General features: G+C 37.7%; 1 protein-coding gene across 5 annotated transcripts in view; it reads right to left on the reverse strand.

Moving 5' to 3' along the window:
• The window catches only part of LRIG3 (leucine rich repeats and immunoglobulin like domains 3), a 42894-nt gene extending 17907 nt beyond the window's left edge, over window positions 1-24987 (reverse strand). For 2 of the 5 annotated variants that reach the window (XM_017733171.1, XM_017733168.1), the window contains exons 1-8: window positions 24717-24987; window positions 18011-18082; window positions 17664-17738; window positions 4867-5001; window positions 3950-4093; window positions 1882-2025; window positions 1419-1562; window positions 849-992 (exon numbers count right to left, since the gene is read on the reverse strand). In XM_017733171.1, the coding sequence (XP_017588660.1) occupies window positions 849-992; window positions 1419-1562; window positions 1882-2025; window positions 3950-4093; window positions 4867-4901 (611 nt within the window). In that variant the 5' untranslated portion in view covers window positions 4902-5001; window positions 17664-17738; window positions 18011-18082; window positions 24717-24987. Of the gene's footprint in view, window positions 1-848; window positions 993-1418; window positions 1563-1881; window positions 2026-3949; window positions 4094-4728; window positions 4823-4866; window positions 5002-17663; window positions 17739-18010; window positions 18083-23424; window positions 23435-24450; window positions 24677-24716 lie in introns of those variants that run through there. The other 3 variants (XM_017733172.1, XM_017733170.1, XM_017733169.1) reach the window with 3 other exon arrangements.
• Window positions 24988-24993: the final 6 nt, after the last annotated feature.

A 24993-nucleotide genomic window follows, 5' to 3' on the forward strand; every position in this document is an offset into this window, starting at 1 on the left:
CAGAGAATCATTTTAATATCCCCAAATACCTGCTTAATTATCTGTGAAGCATAAAGAGATTAGAGATTTGTGTACATAATGGTCTGTCAGCAAAGAATCAACAGGGTAGGGCTGGAGGAGAAAGAAAAATCTATGAGGAAAAGCCTAACACTTAATTCCTAAACACCTTGCAATTTTCTAACTTCCTCTCTTTATGATCTCCAACTCTCTGTATTCTTAAAAAACATAGTGTACACCCCTCTAATCTGCATCTTTCCTGGATGCCCTAAGTGTGAGTATGTGAGCAAACCCCTGAAAATAAAGCCTAGAGGGAAAGGCAATCGTTGTGCTCATCTGGCTGACAGATGGGTCAGTGGTATGCAGTGGGAAGGTTTTAATGAAGTGAAATATATTTAGATTAGTTTACTTTGTTCTTTCCCTTCCTTTAAGAAACGGTATTTCAAAACATGCTCAAATGCTTAAAGCAATTGTCCAGTCATGACAATCAGTTTCGTCTTCTTACTTCTACCATGAGGGAAAATGATTTAATTAGGACACAACTATGATCCAGATCCCCAAAACTGTGGGTAGCAGTGCTCTGCTTGCTGCCTTCAAGCAGAGATATGCCTCTCCCACAATAATGCTACTGAAAGTTTGTATCACAGTTACCATCAACAATGTGCACAGCCTTAACAAAAGAGTCCCTTCCCCAACTATTCTGAAAAGAAATCCTACTGTACCAAAATCATACACTGATCAGGGGAAGTTAACAGAACATTCTTGTCTATTTCAAAAGGAAAAAAAAGAACCTATAAACACAGGATTTTTCTTAAGGTTTTTTACGTTACAAATTGAGTTTGTCAACTTACAGAATCTGTAGACCGGAAAGTCCCTTGAAGGCACAATCAGCAATGTAATTTACTTTGTTGTTTCCAATGTACAGTCCAACCAGCACGCTTAAACCAATGAAGCTTGAATCATCTAACCTTGCTAATTGATTGAATGTCAAATCTCTGCAAATTTAAGGGGGGGAAAAAAGCATTTTAATGTTCATGCTGAAGTGCTAATTTAACTCAGTTCAACCCACATAAATTTTCAGGGGGGAGCACAATTTTTCCCCTTGTGATTATCACACAAACCTACTGCATCATTTCTGACCACACAGCATTTTGCACTGTTTCGAACAATTCACAAATTACTGCAGAAATAATTTCCTTCATTGGAAAATGACTGTGTTACAGCTTTAGTACAACTGCTACAGTGAAATAAAGCCATCACAGTTAACTTCAACTTCTTTCAACAAGACATAACTGTCTAATACAGTAAAGTTGTTGTCACCTTGGAAACTTTGCTATGAAAAATTCACAAATCAGTGGTAAGAAACTCATGTTTTGGCATGTGCCCGGCTTTTGAAACTGGAAGAGAATAAAGGTACTCACAGCTCACTGAGTTTTTGGCAAAACTCCCAGGCATCAGGGCTGATCCTGCTGATGGCATTTTGGCTGAGATGGAGTTGATGCAGCATCAGTAAGCCATAAAGCCAGCCTTTGGTTACCTCTGTTAAGTTGTTATGGTCCAGCTGCCTACAAACACATTCAAACAGAAAAAGACATAAGGTTCAGAAACTCAGCAGCATGCATTGCTATGCCACAGGTCCACATCTGGACAACACACATCTCACAATACTGCTAGCTAGCTGGAGCCTCTATTTAAATTTAGAACTGTATGCATTTAAAATGTGCTGCTCTACACATTCACTAATGACTGCTTGCTGCTTTTCAGACCACACCACAACATTTTAATTCAAAAACGCCTTAAAATTTTACCAAGCAATTCTATTAATTTTGTGCAAATCTACTTAATATGTTATCAGCAGAACCTACCAGCAAGTTTGATACTTACAAGACTTCCATGTTGGTCAAACCCCAGAAAGCACCATCCATGAGCCTCATAACCCCATTTCTCTGCAGTTTTAATGATTTCAAAGCAGGAAGTCCTTGGAAAGTAAGTCCATCTATTTTTTTGATTTTGTTGCGATTCAGCTCCCTGCATCAATAAAATTTACAGTTACAGCACAGTAATTTTACCTATGTGCCAACAACCTTTCTTCCCTCTCTGGAAAAAACTATTTAAACACTTTTCTTGCACATAAAACAGAGACAAAAAGTAATAAAAATCAAACATTTTATTTTAACACATTATGTTCAACCATGTTAATACCTTTGTGCCTTTCTGATACTGAGGACAAGTACTTGGTAGTTCCTTGACTTTCAGTCTTAAAGAATCCCTGCAGACCTAGAATGTCATGGTTAATCCTGTTCGCTAATTCAAAACTGAAAGCAAGTTCCTGGTGTTTATCCAGCAGTAGAGCTGTTAACGTTGGACTGTAATTGCAATCAATAATCAGTCAAGAAAAAATTAAAATTTTAGCTGTGATAACTAGACAAAATTGAGTATGCTGGGTGACCTCTTCCTGTACCTGTAGCCAAGCACTCATTACATATATCTCTCCCTCCTCCACAACCAGTTACACATAGTGCCTTCCCTCTTTTCTCAAGTGGTCCTGGCACACACCCTTCTGCCACTACACTCACCCTCTGCAGTCAGAAACCGGGAGCAATGTGTATCCAGTGAGGGAGCTGGAGGGCATAACTAGCTGGAGGGCAAGATGCAGTGACAGGATTAGACAATACTACCAAAAGATGAGTGATCATCTGCCCCCTCAAGGAAGTCTTAGATCTACCAAACTAAGAGGAATCCTCTCCTTCCAAAACTTACTGCCCCATGCAAAGTAAAGGTCTAAATAATCCTTTCCCCATAGTTATACCATCATTATTTTTCAGGGTGTCAGTCCCGAAAGAACTCACCTTTCCTCTACGGCAGTCTGACACAAAACCTACCTGATAAGAGACCTGAGGGAGAACCCTACTTCTCATCGTGTGTTTAAATATGAATAAAAAGTGAAGAACATTCAATAAGAACAGGCTTTAGTTCTTCCCCACTCCTCTCTGAATACTTTCAGGTGATAACACAAATTTTTTGCCTTTCTTGCAAATGAACTACCTAACATAACTCAGTCAGCATACCAACTATGAACAAAGGGAACATTTTTAGGCAAGAATATAACCAACATCCAAAATTTAAGGTGAATTTAAGATCAGAAAGTCTACCAAGATCATTAACAAATCCCGAGCTCTGCAGGACTGTTCTCATACTCTTCTACTGAGGCCTGATTAAACCCTTCCTGCATTTGTATACAGAAGAAACACAATCACTGTTTCCAGAAGTGTCAAGAACCCTAACATTTTGGTGTTCTTATAACCTATCACTTTCAAGGTTAAAAATGACTCTGTCATTTTTAACTCCTGACTATCTGATATGGAAAATAATTATCCAGGATTTGACAAAGTGCAATCCATTCTCTTGTCCATTTTCTGCACTTTCTAAGCTTTCCAACAACAACAAAAAAATCCCACAGTCTCTTTCATATAACTTTATTATTTATTCAGTAAAACCTTTATGGACAGCACTCCATCGGTAAAGCTGAAGGTCCATTAATTCAAGCATATTGCTTATTGTCATGCCATGTGAAAGCAAATTAATTTCCTTCACTTCACTGTGAAAGCACAAAGTAAGTAAATGACTGCTGCAGTGAACTATATAGGTTTACTTTACTTACTATTTTCCTGATGCTTTTTTACAGAAATATTGCTACTACCCCTTTTCCAGCCTTTTTTTCTTTTTAAACTTTTAAAAGGCGAACACAATTTTAAACACAAAGACTGTTCACATCTCACCAACATATAAGACTAGTTTTGTTCAGTACAATGCTGCAGTTAGTAAGGGTTGTAGTAATATGTTTTCTCTGTCTGTCTCACTCTGCCTCTGGTTAAATTAAAGGCTAAAGTTCAAGCACTGCCAGTGCTTTGGAAAACCTGAAAACAATTAGTCAATTGTAGGTTACACTTACAGGTGCTGCAGATGGGACAGTTTAAACATCTTTTGAGGAATTGCTGAAATTTTGTTCCTGTTCAGTTTCAGTACTTGAAGTGTGGTAGACAAATTGTCAAAGGTACCAGGCTCCATAGAGGTTATTCGGTTACTGTTAATATACCTGTTGAAACAATGTCTAGAAGGTCAAATTTACAGCTATTTAATAAATTCTTAACAACAAGTAGTGAAACACAAAGCTCTTGTGATGCTTACTCATCTATAAATGGAATTTTATATTAATTAGAGCTCTTGACAGCTAATTCTATAGTCAAATAGTATTTCACCCCCACCGTTATACTCTATTCTGCCAGAGTGCGATAATGGAAGAAGATAATGTGGCAATCCTGTTACTGTTTTATCAGTGAGTATATCTGGCATTGCAATATTCCTGAACAAGAACTGAAGTGTATTCACAAGAAGTCTATCAAACTCCATATAACTACAAACTAGCCTATCCATGGGGAACTTAAATTCATTTTATTGCATAATTATTTCTCTCAAGAGACACGTCTGTTTGTTTCATCTCAAAATAATGGCCTTAGCCTTTTTTAATGAATTAAAACATCTCATTGTAACAACTCATGTATTCAAGTTAGCAGCTTATCTTAAACTAGACAGGTGAAAGTAGGAATATTTAATGTCATTCTAACTAAAAGAAGATTTAGTACCTTAATAAACAGCTGCGAATCTAAATTATCAAAGAAGATTTTTCAAAGTAACCTGAAAGAAGGAAAAAAAAAATTAATTTTTACTTACAGATACTTGAGCTGTAATGGTGGAAATGATGACATTTTTAGCTCAGATATATTGTTGTTGCTCAAGTCCAAAGTTTCCAGACTCTGAAATGGCTTCAGATACCCTAAAAAAGGAAAAAAAAAATTAATTTTTACTTACAGATACTTGAGCTGTAATGGTGGAAATGATGACATTTTTAGCTCAGATATATTGTTGTTGCTCAAGTCCAAAGTTTCCAGACTCTGAAATGGCTTCAGATGTTCAGACAAAATGCTGGCGATCTTGTTACTGGTCCTGAAATTTAAGGGCAGTAGGGAAAAGACTGTCATTTCCAGAGTAAGCACATCTTAACTACACAACTCTGGCAAAAGTTAGTTCCTAATTCCCCTACTTGAAAATAACTTTGAGTTACAGAAAACCAATAAAGTATGTTCTTTATGCATAACATTAAAAATTTCCAAAATCACAAATTGGAATAGTTTAAATAAACGTTCATTAGTATTTCTTAAAATATAATCCCAGGAAACTATGAAAAAAATGCAATATGATAAAATTACTGCACTTCATGACTGTTAAAAAGAGATGTAAAACTCTATAATCATCTGTTTCTGAACAGCAGAAATATCTGGTACTTGCACGGAACAGTATGTCACAGTATTGCAATGAAATAAGGTTAGAGCTGTTTCCTATTTTAAGCAAATTAATATCATAGCAGCTAAATACAGTGTTTTGGGTTTTTTTGAAAACTCCCTTGGCATGAAAGTCCAACTGAGTTTCCAGGAAAAAAAATAGAGCTGGATTATAAAACATGGATGACAGTGCACCCCCTCTGAAAAACATTCTCTTAATTGTGGAATTAGACCTAGTATTTCAACCTACAGATTCTTCTACTGAGTTGGCAAAGAACAAAAATTCTGCATATTAGAGGTCATTACAGGAGTTTTGGACTTCATGTCTGGTCAAACTTCAGCTCAGCATCACTCCCAATTCCACAACAAAACACATGCAACAATCTGAAGACGTGGGTATCATAGTCTGCTATAAGGAACACCTCTTTTTTCACTTTCAAGGACATGAACTTTTTCCAGAGACCCTATTTCATGTTCATACCCAGCAACCTACAAATTTTTCCCATCTCAGCAGCAAAATGTACAGAATCATACATGAACATCAGCAACATTAATAGGGTTATTCGTTTGGGGCTACCAGTACATAGGTGAAAGCAGATCATGACCAATTAAATGTGACCTGAAATTATTCTTGTTACCTTGGTAAGTTCAAGTCAGTTCTAGCTGTGGTACATTCTGTACCTTGTCTAATGAATTACCAAAATTTAGGAGCTTTCCCCAGATCCTAGAGATTGGAGGCAAATGCAATTTTAGTAAAACTATCAACAAGAATATTAATTCTGGAAGGTGTTTACCTTTACTGGAAGTACTTGCTCTGGATCAAACAGTAAGCCAAACATTAGGGTAGCATGGACAACCCTCATGTATTCAAGGGATGTGGGGGAACTACTGCTCTAGACAAAAATGTCCCAACTCACAAACTGAACCAGAAGTGAGATTAATGGGCTTTCTGACCACGTGTGGGAATGGGTAAGTGATCCTGCAGCCTCTCCAACGCTGAGCTTGTATCATGTTTCATTCCTTAGGCTGTCTGGTAGAGGTACACTGCATTTTTTAACTCTTAGCTAAAAGTATTTATAACAAATGGAAACAAATTACTTTAATAAAAAACAACAACAAACACCACCAACATGCATCAGTTCCACCAGCCAAATAATAATGTGAGTTAGATAACAGGTCATAGAGCCTTGCATTTATGCATTACTTTGTTTATAAGGTAATTACTAACAAGGTATTAAAACTGCCAATTACTTGAGTGACGAATAAAATTTTCCTTGCAGTAAAAGTGTGCTCCAGCACAAGCCAGCAATTTCCTGAACTGCACGCCTCCTAAATTGCAGTGTGAAAGTGTTCAGTTATAAGACGGCTTGCACAGTACTGTCTTTGTGTCAGCACTGCTCCATAAAACAGAAATTCCTCACAACTGGCAGGATAATAGCCCCTGTATTACAAAGTTTAGTTGGACCTAATGGAACCAAATAAAACACTTACACAGTCTTCAGAGTAGCACTTAAACCAGCTGGCAAATTACCTGACACAGACCAGGTTACAACAACAACAACAACAACAACAAAAAACCCCAAACAAACAAAAAACCCAGAGCTTGTTTGTTTCAGGAACATTTTTCTTTTTTTGGAGATGGTAAGGCTATATTGAGGAGTGATGAACAACTTCTTTTGCTCACTGAAACTGCACTACACATTGCAGTCCTAGTCCATCTCACAATCAAAAACCAGCCCTCACTGCACCTTCCTGCTTAATCGTATTTGTAGAAGTTACTCAGCTGCGGAACAGCTGAACGGTTCGCTCCCTATTGCTCCAACACCCTAGTCCAGTTTCTTTTCGAAAGAATGTAAGCGTAGTAATTCACACCTGGAAGATTACTCAGCACTGAAGATATCCAAACAGTTTAAGACCCAACTTTATTTAAAATGAGAAAGTTCAACTCTAATTTGGTATTTCTTCATCACTTAAGCAAATTGAAAAAAACAATGTATCATCTTTCTCATAACTGCCAAATCACCATCAAAATTAGTCAAGAAGGACATGCCTGAAAACACAAGCCTATCTTAATTGTCAAGACAGAACCAAACAGTATGTGTGTGGGTACAATGACATGAAAGTTTTTTCACTGAGAGGAGGGTGGGGGTAAGAAAACCCAAAAGAAAACCTTTCCTGTGAGATGCTGCTACAGACAAAAGGAGCTGCATACACCCCATTGGTTTACTTTCACAAACCTTCAAGGGGAGATGAGAGAAATAGAGATCCCATGCAACAAGAAAACCAGCACATCAAGCTCTCCCAGAAACAAATCTGCAGCAATTTGATAACAATTTCTTCATGTGGAAGGAACAGCAACATGCTGCAGCTTCCTTACAACTTCTCCTGTTACAGCTAAAGCAGCAGGAACACCAAGGAATGCAGATAAAACCACCAAAAATATCTACGTGAATTTGAACATGCCTTTTGCAATTTGAGTGCCTACACCCTGACTTGCAGCAAAAAACCCCACAAACCAATGACCATGAATGCATACAGCCTGATTTAATTACTTTTACATAAGCCTGTGTGAATACCAGCTTAACAGAGAATACCAGTTTTTCATTATGTGTATGAGAAACCTTAGCCTTCCCTCTCAACATTCATGACTTTAAACACACCAGGTAGGCCAGAAATCCTGTAACAGCCCGATCAATCCTGATCTTAAGCTTCATTCCATGTAAACAGCTACCATACATCTGACATACTGACTTGTACTTTCCTTACTCTGGGGAAATACAAAGCAGCACAGAAACTTCTGCATCCATTTTGCTGAGGGTCTAATTAACACCTTTCAGATGTAAAAGCTCTTAAGTGCTCAAACATTGCCCCCACACCAGTTTTTAAAGATCTGAGATAGTCATACTGTCTCTTGATAAAGATTGTCAGCATGAAATGTTTTCTACCGAAGAAAAATATCCATGTAAGCTTCATGGTCCTGATGAGTTGGAACTCATCAAGCACACTGTAACATGGAAAATCCAAGGCAAGAACAGATTAAAACCTGAATTCCTATCTTTTGTTTCTCTTTGAAAGCTCAGCACAAAAAAAAAAAGACTCCTGCACTTTCAGCATAACTTTTTCTTCCAGCTATATCCTGATCAGCAGTGTTTTGAAAACTTCTTAGTTGGATCTCACCCTACTATCCTGACAAGGAGTATGTGCAGGAGCCTGGAGGTGGAGCAACCTGGTAAAAAACAAGTAAAAGTAAAGTAAAAAAAAAAAAACAAGTAAAAACCAAGTAAAAAAAAAAAAGTAAAAGACAATTTTGGAGAACAGTCCATGCAGCCTGTTCTGCGTACCTGTCAGATGTAAAGTAACTATCTTAACATATGTGTGTATGTGAACTAATACAGTACCTCCTGTTCCTCAACTAAGCCCTGAGAGGCAGAATAATCTGAATCACAAACAGGCAAATTAAACCATAGTGGAATCTCCTGATGGAAAATAAGTGGATACATGAAGAGAAAAAAACCACATTTTGCTAGGACTAGATGTACCTTTCTAACCAGTGCTGAGGCTGAGACATGGAAATTGATGGATGCCTGGTCTGACCATCTTGTGTTTGCACGGATTCCAGATTAGAGCTCTCTTGGAGGCAGCCATATCAGAGTCCTTGCAAAACCAACATGACTGTCCACATCTGGGCATGTTCTGGGTGGTCTCCACTGCGTGCCACTACAACTCACAGCCTCCTTTTAAATTTTTCTGGGTTTTTCACCTGTTCTTGCTGTCACTCACCAGCTGGCATCATATTCATATAGCTGGCATATTCTTTCTTGCACTCCCCCTCCTCCCCTCCCAAACTCCTTTGGGAACAATGATGTAAACATGCTATGTGGAAGAAAACTGAAGCAAAAAGAAAAAACACATTATACTATATACAAAGGATCAAGACTGTAATTGGAAGTGCTGGAAGATACATACCTTGTGGCTTTTAGGATAAAGCTAGACAACTTTAAGGAATACTTATCAGAAGAGCCTCAGTAACTACTACTTCCAGAAGATCAAAAATGTCCTTTTTTTCTTCAATTTCTACTCATTTGACTACTGAAACATATTGCAATGAACAATTACATCATTTAAAATACTGAAATTGTGGTTTTAAGCTGAACACTACCCTGAAAAAAAAAAGCAGTCTCTGATGTGAATGGGACTACATGCTCTTCTCACCATTAAGACACCCAACTGGACTGAATTAAGGAAGTCTGGGGGTTTTTTAAAATATTTGCAAGTGTTAGTCACAGAAATATTACAAGTGAAACTGTTTGTCTCCAAGACAAAGTTAGCAGAAATGGAGCCCAGATTCTGGCTCACTTCCAGTTCTACTGGTAGGTTTACAAGTCTGATGACTCTTTAACACACAAGCTTCTTGTGTTCCTTGCGGCAAGCAGCTGTTCTTTCTTTTGAAGGTCTCCTTCATTCCATGATCCATGCCTTCATTCCTCTTTCAAGCCAGATGTCAGGAAGACTCTGCTTTTATATTTTGTGTTTTTTATGGTATACAGGCATCAAATAGAAAATGAAAACTCAGAACTCTGTAGGCTACTGATACCCTGTCCAAAACTTGAAACCAAAGCTTTATTGATTCCCAAATCAAACATAAACTGGCAAAGGGGGAAGAGAAAGATACAGACTGAAACAACTCAGTGATCAGATATGTCTTCATCATCAAAAAGAAAGAGGCAAATCCAAACTTTCAAACACATGATACTTCCATAACAATTCTCTTCTCATTCCAGTCACAGTACCAATATGCAACTAATTAAGCTTTCCTTCCAAACTCACTTCTTAATACCCTGATGTCTGTTTCCAATTCAGTTTTCTGGCTTTTCCAAAATAATCACAAGTTACTTAGCATGTGATAGACAAGTGAATGTGTAAGTTCATCCCTTTATTTTAACAACTGTAAACAAAAGCAATGCAGGCATAACTATTTTGGCAAGAGCTGACTGCAGGAATAATAGCCCAGTGCAGACTTGGTGTGCTCTGTGACAGTTAATGCTAAAATCTTGGAAAACTTTAAATATGACTTAGATTAAACCCACCATAGTGCCCTCCAGTACTATAAATCATTTTTCTAATCTAATGTATAGAGTTCCTAGGTAAAAACACCTATCCTTTATTGTTACAGAGCAGCCGCTCCTTTTAGAGGGTGCAGACCAAAGTCCAGCCAGTTTAGACTGCACACCCTTTTAGATGTATCCCTAACTTCAATACAAGGTGAGGAATGTTCTCCCATCCACTTCTTTCACTGAAGGCCCCAGTGATTTCACTGTTCTACTGCAACCACCACCACCAATTCTCTAAAACATAATCCAAACGCTTTTGCCTGACCTCTTAATTTCATTCTCACTTCTCTTCCATATCGTATGCCCTACTCCTCTGTAAAATTCCTACCACTCTTCCATTCTGTCACATCAGAACAGTGTTCTCTGTTTTTGTAGTCCATTACTACTTTTTTTAATTCACCTTTTCCTTTACCACTGTGATCAGAAAATCATGACAGATTTATCCACTGCAAATAGATCAAAGTTTGCATTCTTTTCCACTCTCATTGCAAAAGCATTAATCTAGGCTCTCACTCTTTATATTTTTGCTACAAGAAACTCTGGGTTTCTACATACTTCTCTTTCCCATCATTCAGCCTAAATTGCTGCCATAAAAACTGAGTTTCCATGTCTGCAAGTCTGAGTAAGTCAGGTTCCTTTTCAGATTCTTTCATTTATTTCCTCTTAAGTCTCCACACCAAATGTGAAAGACTGCAAGAACTAATTCCAGTAAGTTCCTTGCTCTAGCTTTTTGCTCACAACTTCAGACCAAGTCACACATGGTTTACCACCACTCTCATTTTTGGGACATTCTCCAAGTAGCCTATGCCTGAAGCCCAGTCTGGCCTTCCTCTATCCTTTCTTTCACTCCTTCTTCAAAACAAACTCTTCCAGGCAGCATCCAAATCTTAATCCTTCCCATAATAAAGTGGTAGCTGAAGAGATGACAAGGATGTAAAATATTTGACCAGCGTTTTCTTAATACTGGGATCCAGACTTCAGTTTAGCATGCTAGCTTTATAAACAAACAATACCACTTTCTCTGGCAAGCACAGGAGGGAAAGCCATCCACTCCTACTGAATGTAAGCTTTCATTTTCAGGAGTTTCATCTAAACATCTTTCTAAATGCATACCGAGACAGTGTTCTCCTGGATTTTACACACAGATTTCACTCCCAGACCCCTGTGAGATGACAAGGAGGCAAATTTCTCATACCTACCCCTATTCCAAACAATCTTGAACACATGGATTACGAAAAAAAAAAACCCTTCTGTCTTTACTGAAGGCCCTTCACAGGGGTTTAAGTTACTGCCACGAAGTGCAAACTATCACTCTTATTTACAAACTGTCAGCTGGGACAAATACGTAATTTATTTTGCATGTTTGCTTCAATTAGTTGGATTTTATTTCTCAGTACGACTATCTGAACCCTGATCTGGGATGCCCATTATCACACAACATACATAAATACACTTTTCCACATTTTAAACAGAAAGGGACACACAATACTAAAAAAAAAAAAATCCCTTCTCAGTACTAGAAGGGATTAATTGCCACTTTTCTGCTGTAACTATGTTTGTGCAAAAAGATAAGTAATCACACTAATTTTGTGGTGGCTGATCAGAAAGCTACACATAAGGTTGAAACAGTTTTTTGTACCAGAAAAACTTGTGACCTGTGCAGTCACCTAGGACTGGCTACTTGACAGTTTTTTTGTCCTGTTTTTATCTTCTGACCTTCTCTGCTAATACTTTTTGTTCATTTTAAACATCCAGGATACAAGACATGTATTCAACGTCAGTGAATTTATATTCAGCACATATTGACAGAAAGACATTACAAACCAAAGGCTGTAGAAAACCTTCAGAAAAGTGGCTTGTGGATTCTGTTCATCATCTAACAAACACGTGGAAACATTTCAAAAAACTGCCTGAATTTTGGCAGCACTTTTAGCTATCTCAGAATTCAAAAGTGAATGGTCACTGCCTTAAATGCTTCCTGGACAGAGTTGGAGGGTTCCCCCAGCAGAGCAGAGAAAAACCTCTACTATCTTACATTTTCATTATGCCTCTTATAAACAGAAGATTTCGCATTCTAAAAAAAAAGTGAAGCAGGAACCTAATATAAGGCACACATTAATGTAAGACTTGAAAAACATTCCTGAACTGTGAACCATCCATACTCCCTTTAACTTCCACACCACGACTTTTGCATTTTCGTCTCTGGCTTTACTAAGAACAAATATTTTGTTTGTGTTCTAGACTAACATGATCAGTCCTTACAACATAATTTAAATCACCTACACCATATACACGAGTGCCTTTAAATAAAATATCTCCTATTCAATAAAATGTAAAATTACAAGTTTATTTAAAACACTCCATTGTTGAAAACTACTCTAATGTTAGAATTTCATTATACCCACTGAAGACTTGGGCATGTACAGCTTTTCTCATCCCTACTAACTGCAAGTGGATTACTACATTACATATCCTGGATGTGGGTAATGAGAAACATGGGGGTTTTAATATTAGCTCTACACGTATGTTTTGATAAGAACAAAAAATTCTAGCTGGAAAAGCAGGGTACTTTAATACTCAAAGCTGTTCCATCTCTTCATAGTCGCTGCTACCTTCCATTTTCCACAGTACTCAAGGATACGGTGTACTGATGATGTTGGATGGTGTCTACAATTATGTATTTTTAAAAATTCTGCAAGTAAAAGTAGCATGGGTTTCTTATCTAAACTGCATATCCTTAAACAAAATTTTAAATAACATCGCTGAATTTGCAAATCACTGTCTCCTTACAAAGCACTAGTAACATTAAAAGTAGTTAACATTTTCAGAATTTTAAAGTGAAACCTCTATGCAAATAGTAGTTGGTAGTTAACCAAGCAGGACTTCTATACAAGGCTATCATACTTACATTATTTAGTTTCGATCTATTTCTGGATTTTTACCCTAGATCCAAAACTACAACTGTGATAGACCAAAAAGGCAGTATTAGTTTTCCTCTCATGTGTCAAGATCACTGGTTCAGGCAGATTTTTAGGATGAATAGGATAGAACTGGTACACTGTTGATAAGCAATGTCATTAGAATGGAAACAATACTCAGAACTTTTGCTTGTTGCCATGGAATGAGGGCACTAGTACTCATCTTTGCACCTGGCACAAAAGCAATCCACCTATCTTCGAACAGTAAAAAGTAATTTTTTTTTTCTCCAAGAAATGAAGAATGTACTACAACCATTTAAAGCAATTCTACATTAACTTACCTGTTTTTACATTTATTTCAGGAATGCAAACTAGAAAACATCTAACCTATTTTCCTTCTAGGGATAGATAAATACACCTACATTACTGTGTGTGGTGCCTGCACATTATGTATCTGTGGTAATCAGTTGTTAAATACAATATTCTCCTCAAAAGCTTATGTTGCCAGCACATGGGGGACCTGGCCTCCTGGCTAGAGCTATTGTGCTGACAGTCTCCAGCAAATACCTGAACTTCCCTCTTCATGCCTTCTCTCATACAAGGTATAAAAGTGCTTGGTGGCTGTGCAAAAAGAACACCCTGCAATATAATTTTCAAAAACTTGACCTAAGCCTCCTGACCAGATACAGCCCAAACTATCACCCATGTAGCTCACAGTAGTATCCAGATTCCCAGGAGGCTCACATGCTCTCCTGTGACATGTAACAAGATACATACTCATCACATGAATAAAATCACAGATATCTCCAGCCGTGTAATAAAGAGTGTGCCTGAATATCCTTGTATACTCACTCCTTCACACTGACACATCTTCCCAGGGTGGTGGTGAGGGGGTGTGCCTGCCTGATACTTTTCACTCCCAAGATGTTCAACCCTCAACAGGCATCAGTAAAAACAAAATGTTAGCATCACTGTTTCATGTTACAGACAGACTGGGACCATCTCCTGCTCTGGGTATGTTTATCCTGAATAATTCATTAGTATGTAAATATCTCATTTAGATAAAATATCAATTAGATAGCTAGAAATGAGGTAGCTCCAGAAATGGAAACTGGACTAACATGATAATCCACCCATGCTTGTTTATATTGTTCAAAGAATTCAGACACACATGGCTGTGTGGACTAACCTGCACTGTTATGGAGACACACCAGCAGTGTATTTTCCTCTGCAGGGCAAGAGGATTCTTGCAGAACATGTAAAATTCTAAGGCTACCCAGCTCAGTGAGAGTTCTTAAATGAAAGAAAAAAATCTTGGAAGAGAGCTTCTTCAGCAATGAAGATACTGGCAAGAAAAGAGGGTACTACTTCTACAGCATTCCTTGAAGATTCCTTGGAAAAAACCAGCTGGCTTTTCAACTGACAGTAATGAACCAACATATATGTATCTCGTAAAAAGTGTAATCAAATCAAGTTTCAGAAGACTATCACCCTCTTTTATGCTATTATTTGAATGCCAGAACAAAGACTCAACATGGAAACTGGTTTGCTTTGGGAAGGCTCCACAAGCTCCTTTCTTATAAAAGTTTAAAATCCTGGAGAAAGTCATCAGATATTTCTCTGAAGAGTGGTTCTAAAACTTAAACTGTACTTGTTCCGTATGTGCTCTCTTTGCATGACTTAGATATATTAACTCAGTTCAATTCAACCCCTTTAAATAACATCCACCACAGAAAAAACAAATGCACGTAATTTTTTCACTTCTAGAAAAAAAACCTGTTAGATTTTTTGTCTGTTTAGGCTACCACAATACTATATATATTTTTATGCTAAACGGCTGTATGTTTATTTCTCTTTATTTATACTATTTTCTATAAAATTAAATTTAATATCTTTATATAAATATCATCCAACTAATAAGAACAGGAGGCTCAGGGGAGACCTTATCACTCTCACAACTACCTGAAAGGAGGGGGGGGGGGGGGGGGGGTTGTGTCAGTCTCTTTTCTGAAGTAACAAGCAATAGGACAGAAGAAAATGGCCTCAAATTGTGCCATGGAAAGTTCAGACTGATATTACGAAAAATTTCATCATGGTAAAGGTTGTCAAGCATTGTAACAGGCTGCCCAGGGAAGGGATTAAGCCACCATCTCTGGAGGTATTTACAAGATGTGCAGATGTGGCTTTTAGGGAAATGGTTTAGTGGTGGCCTTGACAGTGCAGGGTTAATGGCTGGACTTGATGAACTTAATGGTCTTTTTCAACTTAAACAATTCTATGACTCTACTCTAAGTTTTAAAGAAAACCGGTGCAAAGGAAACAAGATACTTTATTTTTGAACAATACAATACCACCCTAATTTTATATTCGGTGTTCATCTGTTTTGATACAGAACAAACCATTATCTTAACTATTGTAGACAGGTATTCACAAGTTAACACAAAACATTAAAATAATTATTTCTGCCATATTAATCTCAAGCAATCTCTGCTGTAGTCATAGAATAGGTATTAAGTCTCAGCTGAAGAACAGTTATATTCAGTAATCTCCTCCTCCACACATAGAATTACAACGAAAACAAGCTAACACCCAACCAGAGCAACTTTAACTGCATCAGTAGTGTGATAACAGCTTTTAAAAAATACTTTTTTTTTTTCTTTCACGTGTTAGCATATACAGTGCATAGCACAGATCTAACAAAGATTTCTCCATGTTTGACCACCTAAGTAAATGCACCAAGCCAGGGACCTAAGGATATGAAACAAACAATTCAACAGTGACTGATAGTCATTTATTCTCTCAAAGGAATACCAAAATTTTTGCACAGCTGCAAAAGAATGATTTTAGGTTCCTCTAAACTTGTTAAGTTTCCATGAGAAGGAGAGATGCTAAGAATTCAGAAGTAAAGCAAGATAATATAAACCACTTTACTATTATGTTAGTACTTTTAGCCTTGTGGTAAAAAAGACCTTAGCAAGGTGGTAATATGAAATATAATGTTTAGATCAATTAGATGCTTAAACTACAGAATGCCATGCCACTGTAAAGGTAACGGCAATGGTACTGCAAAATAAAAGATGTGCTTAAATTCAACAGTTATTTGTCAGACACCACCTGCTTTTTCTTTCATTCTCTTCTGATTTTGATCTGTAAGAAACCACATCAGTATCAAATGTCACTTAGTTCTTATTCAAACAGAGCAGTCCAGACACAGCGGCTGCACCAGCTGACTTAGCTGACCTAGGCCTAGAGTAAAAACAAACCCCTATAAATCACCAGATGTAAGCAATTGAATAGTGATCAATTTAATTAACTGAACAGCTTTCCAAAGTTTATTGTATTGTTTCAACCCTTCAGGATTCTTCAACAAAGGTTACTTGCAACTTGTATTCAAGGACAGGATTTGGCTAGAGGGCTACATATTAATAGCTTTTTTAGATTCCCATTGATAAAACACAAACCCCACACATGAAAACCAGGTCTTCTCTTTTTTCCTAACTAATAGTATGATAGTAACTACTTTTCTACACCTGCCTTCAACAGTTTATTGAAACTAAGTCACAGAAAAAAAACCCAACTGACTTATCTTTAAAACATCAGGACTAAAATTTCCTTTAAAATCAACTTTTTCTGTTATTGGCCCTACATGCCTTTTACAACTTTATACTAATATTACAAATGAACACCAAGTAACCTACTCATTTCTTTCATGCAAAGCAATGAACATGGACACAACCATGTATTACAATTTTATGTATTAACTGCAGTCATAAAAAAATGTGGCACCCATTAAAATGGGCTCAAAAAGAATTTTTCAAGACATTGGCAAAACATCTTCTAACCTAGCTACTTGTTCTGAAGCTACATCTCAAGGGGATTTCCCTGTACTGTCCAGTGAAATTAATAGACTTCTGCCATGATTTAACACATCAGGATCTCAGCCAAGATGCATAACGACAGTGTATAAGTCTTGTTTTAAAGACAGCACTATACAAGTTTGTGTAACATTTACTGATGTTTGTACAGTGCCTAGCAAAATAGGACTGAGGCTTCTGGGCACTATTACAACATAAATTAATTCTAATGCAGTCTTTGTATCTGGGAAGCACAAAAACTACAAGGATTAAGCTCAATTATATACATTTTAAAGAACTACTAAATAACATGACATAATCAACTTCCTAACCACAAGCCGCTCTATTTCCAATTATTTCACTTTAATCTCGGTAATGCACCCATTTCCATGAACCCTGTAGAGTTAGTTCCACTAACCAGGGACAAGAGTAAGATTCACTTACAAAGACAGAAGAGTTATATTTGCCGAGACTGGTCCCAGATCTGGAATGATCTCCAGTTCATTGTTGTTCAACTTCCTATTAATATTACAAAAGGGAGAGTTAGCTTTGATGTTAATCAGAAGTATGTACATTGGACTTGCTAAACTGCTGAACTGTGTCACCTCAGAATTAAAAAATAATTCCAGTTTCACTTAATGTAAAATATCAGAACAGCAAGTATCTTTGTTGTTCAAGTAACTATCCCTAGAGAAATAACTATACAATTAGCATACACAAACACCAGGTTGGGTATTTTTGGTTGAGGTTTATGTTTTGGTATGGTTTTTAATTAAGACAAATTAACTTACACTTCCTGAAGACTATGAAGGTGATCCAAGATACTGGTCTTGATTGAAGATAATTTGTTGTGACTTAAGTCCCTATGAGGTTACAAAAACAAACACCCTGTCAGTTTTGCCATACAATATCAGGTAAAGCAGTACAATTTCAATCCAAATTATGTTCTCACTTGTCTCCAAGTACATAAAAAGATTTTTTTCTATTAGTAAAATTAGAATAGAAACTCATTTGCTTATACAAGGTATAAATATACAAATTCAAATGCAAATACCTTGATCACTGCTAGCAGTGTCAAAGAAATTCCTGTACCTCTGAACAATGTAGAACTGTTCATTGGAATGTGCATAAGACCCATGGAAAACATCTTAAGATTTTGACTCAGATACACCAACAACCCCTCTCCCACATCCCCTCACAATGAAAGATATGGCTAAAACAACCTTCTAGTTATTTTAACAACAAAAATTCAAAAACCAGTAGTCATTGCAGTCTCATTCCTTAGGTTAATCATAATATTTCTACCATTTACTCTTCTCACTAATGTCTCTAAAGCAATGCATAGCTCACGAATACACAATGAGGACTGTCCATAAATTGAAATTGTATTTTCATGCTTTCACAAAAGTTCAGGACACCATTTCCACATAACCAAATTTAATGGAGATCTTAAGAAATAGCAGAAGAAAACAGACATAGCAAGGGCTAATTCTGAGTTTTAAGATGTCTGTACACTAGTAATATTAATACCACACTTAATTACACTTGAAGAAGTAGCTCGAACACTTAGCTTGTCCCATGATGTACTGAAGATCCCCAGCATATATTGATGCAGTTAATATGCAATCTTGTTAACACCTTTGTAGCATTTGCTGTGAAACAAGCCAGGTACTAAAAATGCAACACTTTTTGTTGACCACAAGAAATACTTTTCCTTACAGTGCCATGTATCTTTACCCTCTCAAACATTTATGCCCTCTCAAACACTTGACACCATACAAGAGTCCTAATAAATTTTTGCTGTAGCCTCAGAAGTACTGGAAACGTAACAGAAATAAGAGTGACCATGAAGTAAAAGACAGAAAAGCTAGTTGCAGGAATTCAAATCTGCACATCTCCAAACCTCTGCAGAAGTGCTACAGACTCACAACTCATCTTGTAACCGTGACTAGATCTGTTGAAGGCCTCCTCCTTCTCAGTCACTCACCCACCAAAATGTGCACTTTTCTGTTCCCCTACTACAGACTATCACTACCTCACCAGTATCAATCCAGCCATCTGCAAGCATTTGTTACAAGTTAAAACACTACATTTATCCAAGCCAGCAAACAAAAACTATATTTTTAAAAATTAGTTCTTAAATTCACTCCAGTGAGTGTTTGTAATGCAGACATATAAAGAAATTAATCAGCACACCTCAGCAGTGAGCAGCTGCAGCATCAGGTAAATGTTGCTTTAAAAAGCACACTTTTGAAAAAATACTGCACACACTTCATGATACTTTTCCCCATGCTAATTAAGCACTAAAGAGTCATCCACCACACCTGGGGTCCTCATCAAGCCACACAGGCACAAAGTGTTATTTCAAGTTGAATCTATGAGGAAACTACATGATTCCTCACTTTTTCTGGGTAAGATGACTCAGTACAGTCATCTGTGCTGAGCACGCCAAACAGAGGCCTCACTGCCACGGATGTGTATACTCTCCATCTACAGTTCCAGAAGTGAAGAAACCTGATGAACAGCATATCCCTGCTGCACACAGACCAGAACTGGCTTAAATGAAGCCAAGTTCAGTGTCCATGCTAGGCATTCTGCTCTGTGACTAAGCCCTGAAAAACCACAGATGCGGAGAACTCCAGTTTCCCCGCACCCATGACTCCACATCCTCAGACACAGGTGTAATGCTGCAACCCAGCCAGGCACCTAGGTTTCCTCAGCAGAACATGTGGATAGTAAAACTGTATTTTAGATTCTCCCAGCTGACTTGTTCAATGTTGCCAGGACAGTTTCACTGTCACTTTTGTCCTCGCCTGCAGCTGGCAGTTAAAAAAAAAAAAAAAAAAAAAACAGTAACAAGAAAAATTAAGTTTAAAAAATAATCCCAGGCACATATGGGTATTATGAGGGGTACCACCAGTACTTGGCTGCATGGTGTGCTCTGAGCCAGCCAACTGGACCAGGCCCAGTGGGCTGCTGAGCTGTGGTACCAGCGCCTGGTTCAGGGCCACAGGCAGGGAAAAGAGATGTTCTGTGTTTCCCAAGCCAGGGCTGCACAAGAGAGCGCACACAGCAGACCCACCGGTGTGAATGGCATTTTCCAGAACAAAAGAAGGGGGGTGAGTGTGGGGGGAGAGCCACCTAGAGAAGGGGAACACACTCCACCACCTTCAGGTGGCCTGAAGGGATCTTTTCAGAGACTCAGCTCTGGACTCCTCCTCTTAATGATGGAAAACCAATTCAGTGTCAATGTTTTCAAAAGTCCACTAATGTTAGTTTCACCATTATGATTTTGAGTTCTCCTGTATATTAATTAGGTTAACCACACTTAAGTTAGAGGACTGCATCTTTCACTACCTAAAAATCTAGTGCAAACATTCTCCTGGCAATACACTGGAGAAAAATCCCTTTGTTTAACATCTGAAGGCATCAGCTGCACAGATTCAAAATTCTCACACTGCATTCTTAAGTGTAAATACTGAAAAAGTATGCTGCTACAAAAATCTACATGGCAACCTAACTTCGTCCTTTAAAGCAGAGTAGAGACAGTTTTTGCCCTTAAACTTAATTCAGTATTTGGCTTTAGTCTGTAGGGATTATAAGAACTATGCAAATAAACAGCCAAAATTCAGTTAAGTTATGGCTGTTAGTGCCTAACATGTTACTGTTGTTCACGCTTCAAACAAGACTTAGGAATCAGTAATTATTTCAACAAAGAGCTTTCAACATTAGTGCTAAAAACCTGCATTTCTTCATTTCACCTAAAAACTCTGCAAAAGGTTTATTTAAAGCATGTTTGCCTAAAGGACCTACCAGACAGTAACAGACGTGAGTAGATTTGTTCTGCTGGAGTTTTAACATGTTAAAAAAAAAAAAAGTCTGGCAGAGTCCTTAAACTATAAAAATCCTGCAATTACAACCACTGCTGTGCATGATCACCACACTGGAGCCAGACACTTTCACTCATAGCTCAAGCTCACATCCATCTGGAGTCTATCAAGGCAACTGTGAGCGTAACTTACACTAGGTTTCAAACTAATTTTTTTTGTTTGTTTTTTAACACTAAAGATACATTCACAGTTTCCAAGTAGCACCTACTTTAAAAAATATGTACATAAAAATTTCTTATGCCTAGTTTACTTACAGCAGGTTGTCAAATACAGGTTGGAAAAAAAAATCCCAAAGCAAAAGAACAACAAAAAACCCCCAACCCTCCAGACAATACTGAATTGCCTGTTTCATACAGTACACATGCTTGTCTACCAATAGTTGCATAAAACATGTTTACAAATATTTTATTAAACTTTATTTCAGTACTACTGGCGTAAGAAACTTCATGAAAATTCAGGGAAAAAAGCCTTGCAAGTTACCTTTTAAGTTCAAACAGAGTGGTTGGAAGTGAACCAAGAGTTAAAATATTTGCCTTTTACTAATAATCTAACTGAAGCTTAAGCCTGTAGAAGTTTCTCAAATTTATAAGCACTGGATCAGCAAAACTTTTAAAATATAAAAGTCTATCATCCCAGTTGCAAAGCTACAAGTACATTTCAGTCAACTGCATTTCTCGACACACCTTATAACTAGTATAAAGAAAAAGTTGGAAAATTAAATTCTATTTTTCCATCACAGAAATGGAACTGACAATGTTCAAACATAAAGATTATTACTATGTGCCTTCCATTTCTGAATTTTCCTTGTATTTTAAAACCACATTACAAGGGGGGAGAAAATTCCCTCTGTGATCACTTTTGCTACTAGAATTTTGAGTCATAGAAGATAGAACACACTCTGAAACATCAGAAATCAGATGCATATTACGAAATTCTTTATAGCAATAATAAGCATATAGCTGTTCTTCACCTCACAAATAGAAGTGATTGGACATTTAAGAAGAATTGCCTCCACTTGAAAAAGCATGCCATAGTTTTTGCCCTCTAAGAACCTGTTCTACGAAAGAAACTATTTTCTATGTTCCATTATGTTTGTATGACCATCTTTTATAACTCACAAGTCTCAGCATTAGCTGAAACTTAACTCCGAACATCAATGTTTGTGTGATTAAAAACTCAAAAGAAGCCTAATGCATAGAGGGAGAGGGCAAGTGCTTCTTCACACATTTTATAGATATAACTTTTAGACTCTAACTTAATTTACAACACTTAGTCACAATTATCATCATCTTCCTTTACAGAACTCAGAAACCTGAGCCCCAAGTCAAATTTTAAAATGCAAATCCAGCAACAGTTCCTTAATCAGTCCCACTGGGGCCTATACAGCTGCTAATTCAGCAGAAATCAGCAGAGCTGAAAAACAAAAAGCCAGGCTGTAGCTGTTTTAAGACACTGATCCAAAGTGACTCATAAATCAGCTTGCTATGTTCAAGCTTTAGTCTGGAAAATATTGAAAAACAGCTGTGAAAACCATACAGCTTTTTTTTCGGGCAATTCTGGTAGAGAACTAGAGGATTTATAAAATGTAAATACTAAAGATGTAATACAAACACAAGTGAAAACCATTTTTCAGACTTTCCCTCCTGCCCCACCGACAGTTCTAGCATTCCTGAGTGAACCTGGTGAAGGGTTCAGCCGTGCCAGTGGGAGTTCGCACACATGGAGGACACTGGCCAATGCTCAACACTCTTCCTCCAGTTCTGCTATACCAGCTCTAACAATGCCACATTCCTGCAGTATCAGGAATCCTGGACTGGATTTAATTTCCTGGAATTAAATGGAAATCTAACTTCAAAACTATCTGTACACAAAGCCATTATAAATGTTTATCAATGTTCGGCACACTGCTACCTCTCATGAAGGCAAGGTAATAGAAGGTATTTTTGGCTAAAATCGCACTGAAGTTGGCAATTACAGCCTGTTTAAACTCCACTTTGTGAAGCCACTTCCATACAAAGCAGTAGACTCCCACCTGGCACCAAGAAGGGGACATAACTCAGGCTCATTTTTTTACCCCTCCCTGTCCATTCTGAGGTCACACTCATTTTACTCCAGCAGGGAATTTGAACAAAAAAAGGCATGAAAGAATGCAACAAGAGCTTCAAAAACCCGCTCTCCATCTGGGCGAGTGCAGGTGGGCAAAGGAAGGTGTAAAACCTAACGTGGGCCTAGACCTTCTCAGGCACAAGAGCTTTGACTCTCCTGCTTGGGGGAGCTAGCCTGCATATGCTGAGAACGCAGTAAAAAAAAAAAACCTGTTGCTTTCTCAAGAGGACAGGAAAGCCTACAATTAAACTACTAGCCTTTGGCTATAACCACTATAGACTTCCATGGAAAACATGGTAGACATATAGCAATAAAATTCATCAACAGTCTTTTACAATTTGTAATGTGCAGTTTGTTGCAACAATAATCCAGACTAGTCAAACCTTTTTTGCGTATGTAAAGCTGAACGCATTAATTATCTTACAGATTGCACAATCCCAGGTCCAAGTACTGGAGTAGCTGGAGGTAACAGACAACGCCACACTCTTCCTTGTTCTTATTAAGAGAGGAAAGAAGAAAGAGCTGGGTACTTCTAAGGCATTTGTCACAAACAAAAGAAATATTTACACAAAAGTGGCCAGACCACATGGTTTGGTGACACCTACAAAGATGTACTTCTGTGAGCTTAAAAGCAAGTGACACAGCTGTCCAATGAGTAATCACAGCAGGGTTTCTTACAACAGACCAAAGCTTATTTATACAAGCGGAACTTATTTTCTCACACTTTTAAAGGAATGTGAACTTACATAAGGGCAATTTACACTACCAAGGGAATTCTAATTAGAAAAACGTCCCTTGTGCTAACAAAAAGCCCTGCAATGTGCTTTATTGTCTCTCGGGAACATAAGTGGAAAAGACAAATTTGGATTACTGCTAAGGAAAAATGCTTTTTAAAGCATCTCTAAAAAATTAAAAGTTCTGTGATTTCTCCCCTTGTGTTTTTATTCACCGCATCTGAATTTTAACAGCACTGATGTATGCAAAGCTAAGAAACTAGACTATAAAGCCTACCTTAATAAATAAAAAAAAAATCCTTACTTTTTGTAAGAAAAATTAACAGGGCATACTGAAACAGTTCAAAAGAATAAGAGGCATGAATATAACAGAAAGCAAAACCAGTTGTTGAATGTAAAGCAGATCCAGCGTTAGATCTGTATGTTTCAATCACATACACAAAAAAAAAAGTTTCTTTCCCTTCACACTTTGCTATACCAGTCCTATTCAACTCCCAAAGCCATGCCTGTATTCAGTTCCATATGGTGTCAATACAGCCATCCACATTTCATGAGTAAAGCAGCATGACCTCCAGACGAGGCAATTGAACAGAATTAGCCACAGCTAATTGAAAGTCTTCCTGTTTACTTTAAAGCCCTTATCTCGATCTGCTTTGAAAATGTAATAGAAAATTAATACGAGTAATATAGAAGATCTTTCCATGGCAAGCGATTAAAAACAAATGTGAGGAGTCCCTCGGCCATTTTCAAGATTTTAGAAAGCTGACCTAATTTATGCTTGCTTTGTAGAAGTTTGTCACTGGAAGCAACTTTTCCTCAGCTGGCACTTGGCTTCGCGCTGCCAGGGGTTCGGCCACCGTGCGGCACCGGGCCGAGCGGGCCCGCACCATCGCCAGCCCCAAAACTACCCAAGGAATGAAGAACTGCGCGAAGAAAACCGATAGCACCTTTCCCGACACACAGATCAGCGTTAAAGCGATGATTACTGCACGTTGTCCAAAAAACTCAAAAGAATTTCTTCCTCGCCCTCTCCGACACTGAGCA

The sequence above is a fragment of the Corvus brachyrhynchos genome, unplaced genomic scaffold (genome assembly GCF_000691975.1).
Source record: "Corvus brachyrhynchos isolate BGI_N302 unplaced genomic scaffold, ASM69197v1 scaffold32, whole genome shotgun sequence".
Taxonomy (NCBI): Eukaryota; Metazoa; Chordata; class Aves; order Passeriformes; family Corvidae; genus Corvus; species Corvus brachyrhynchos.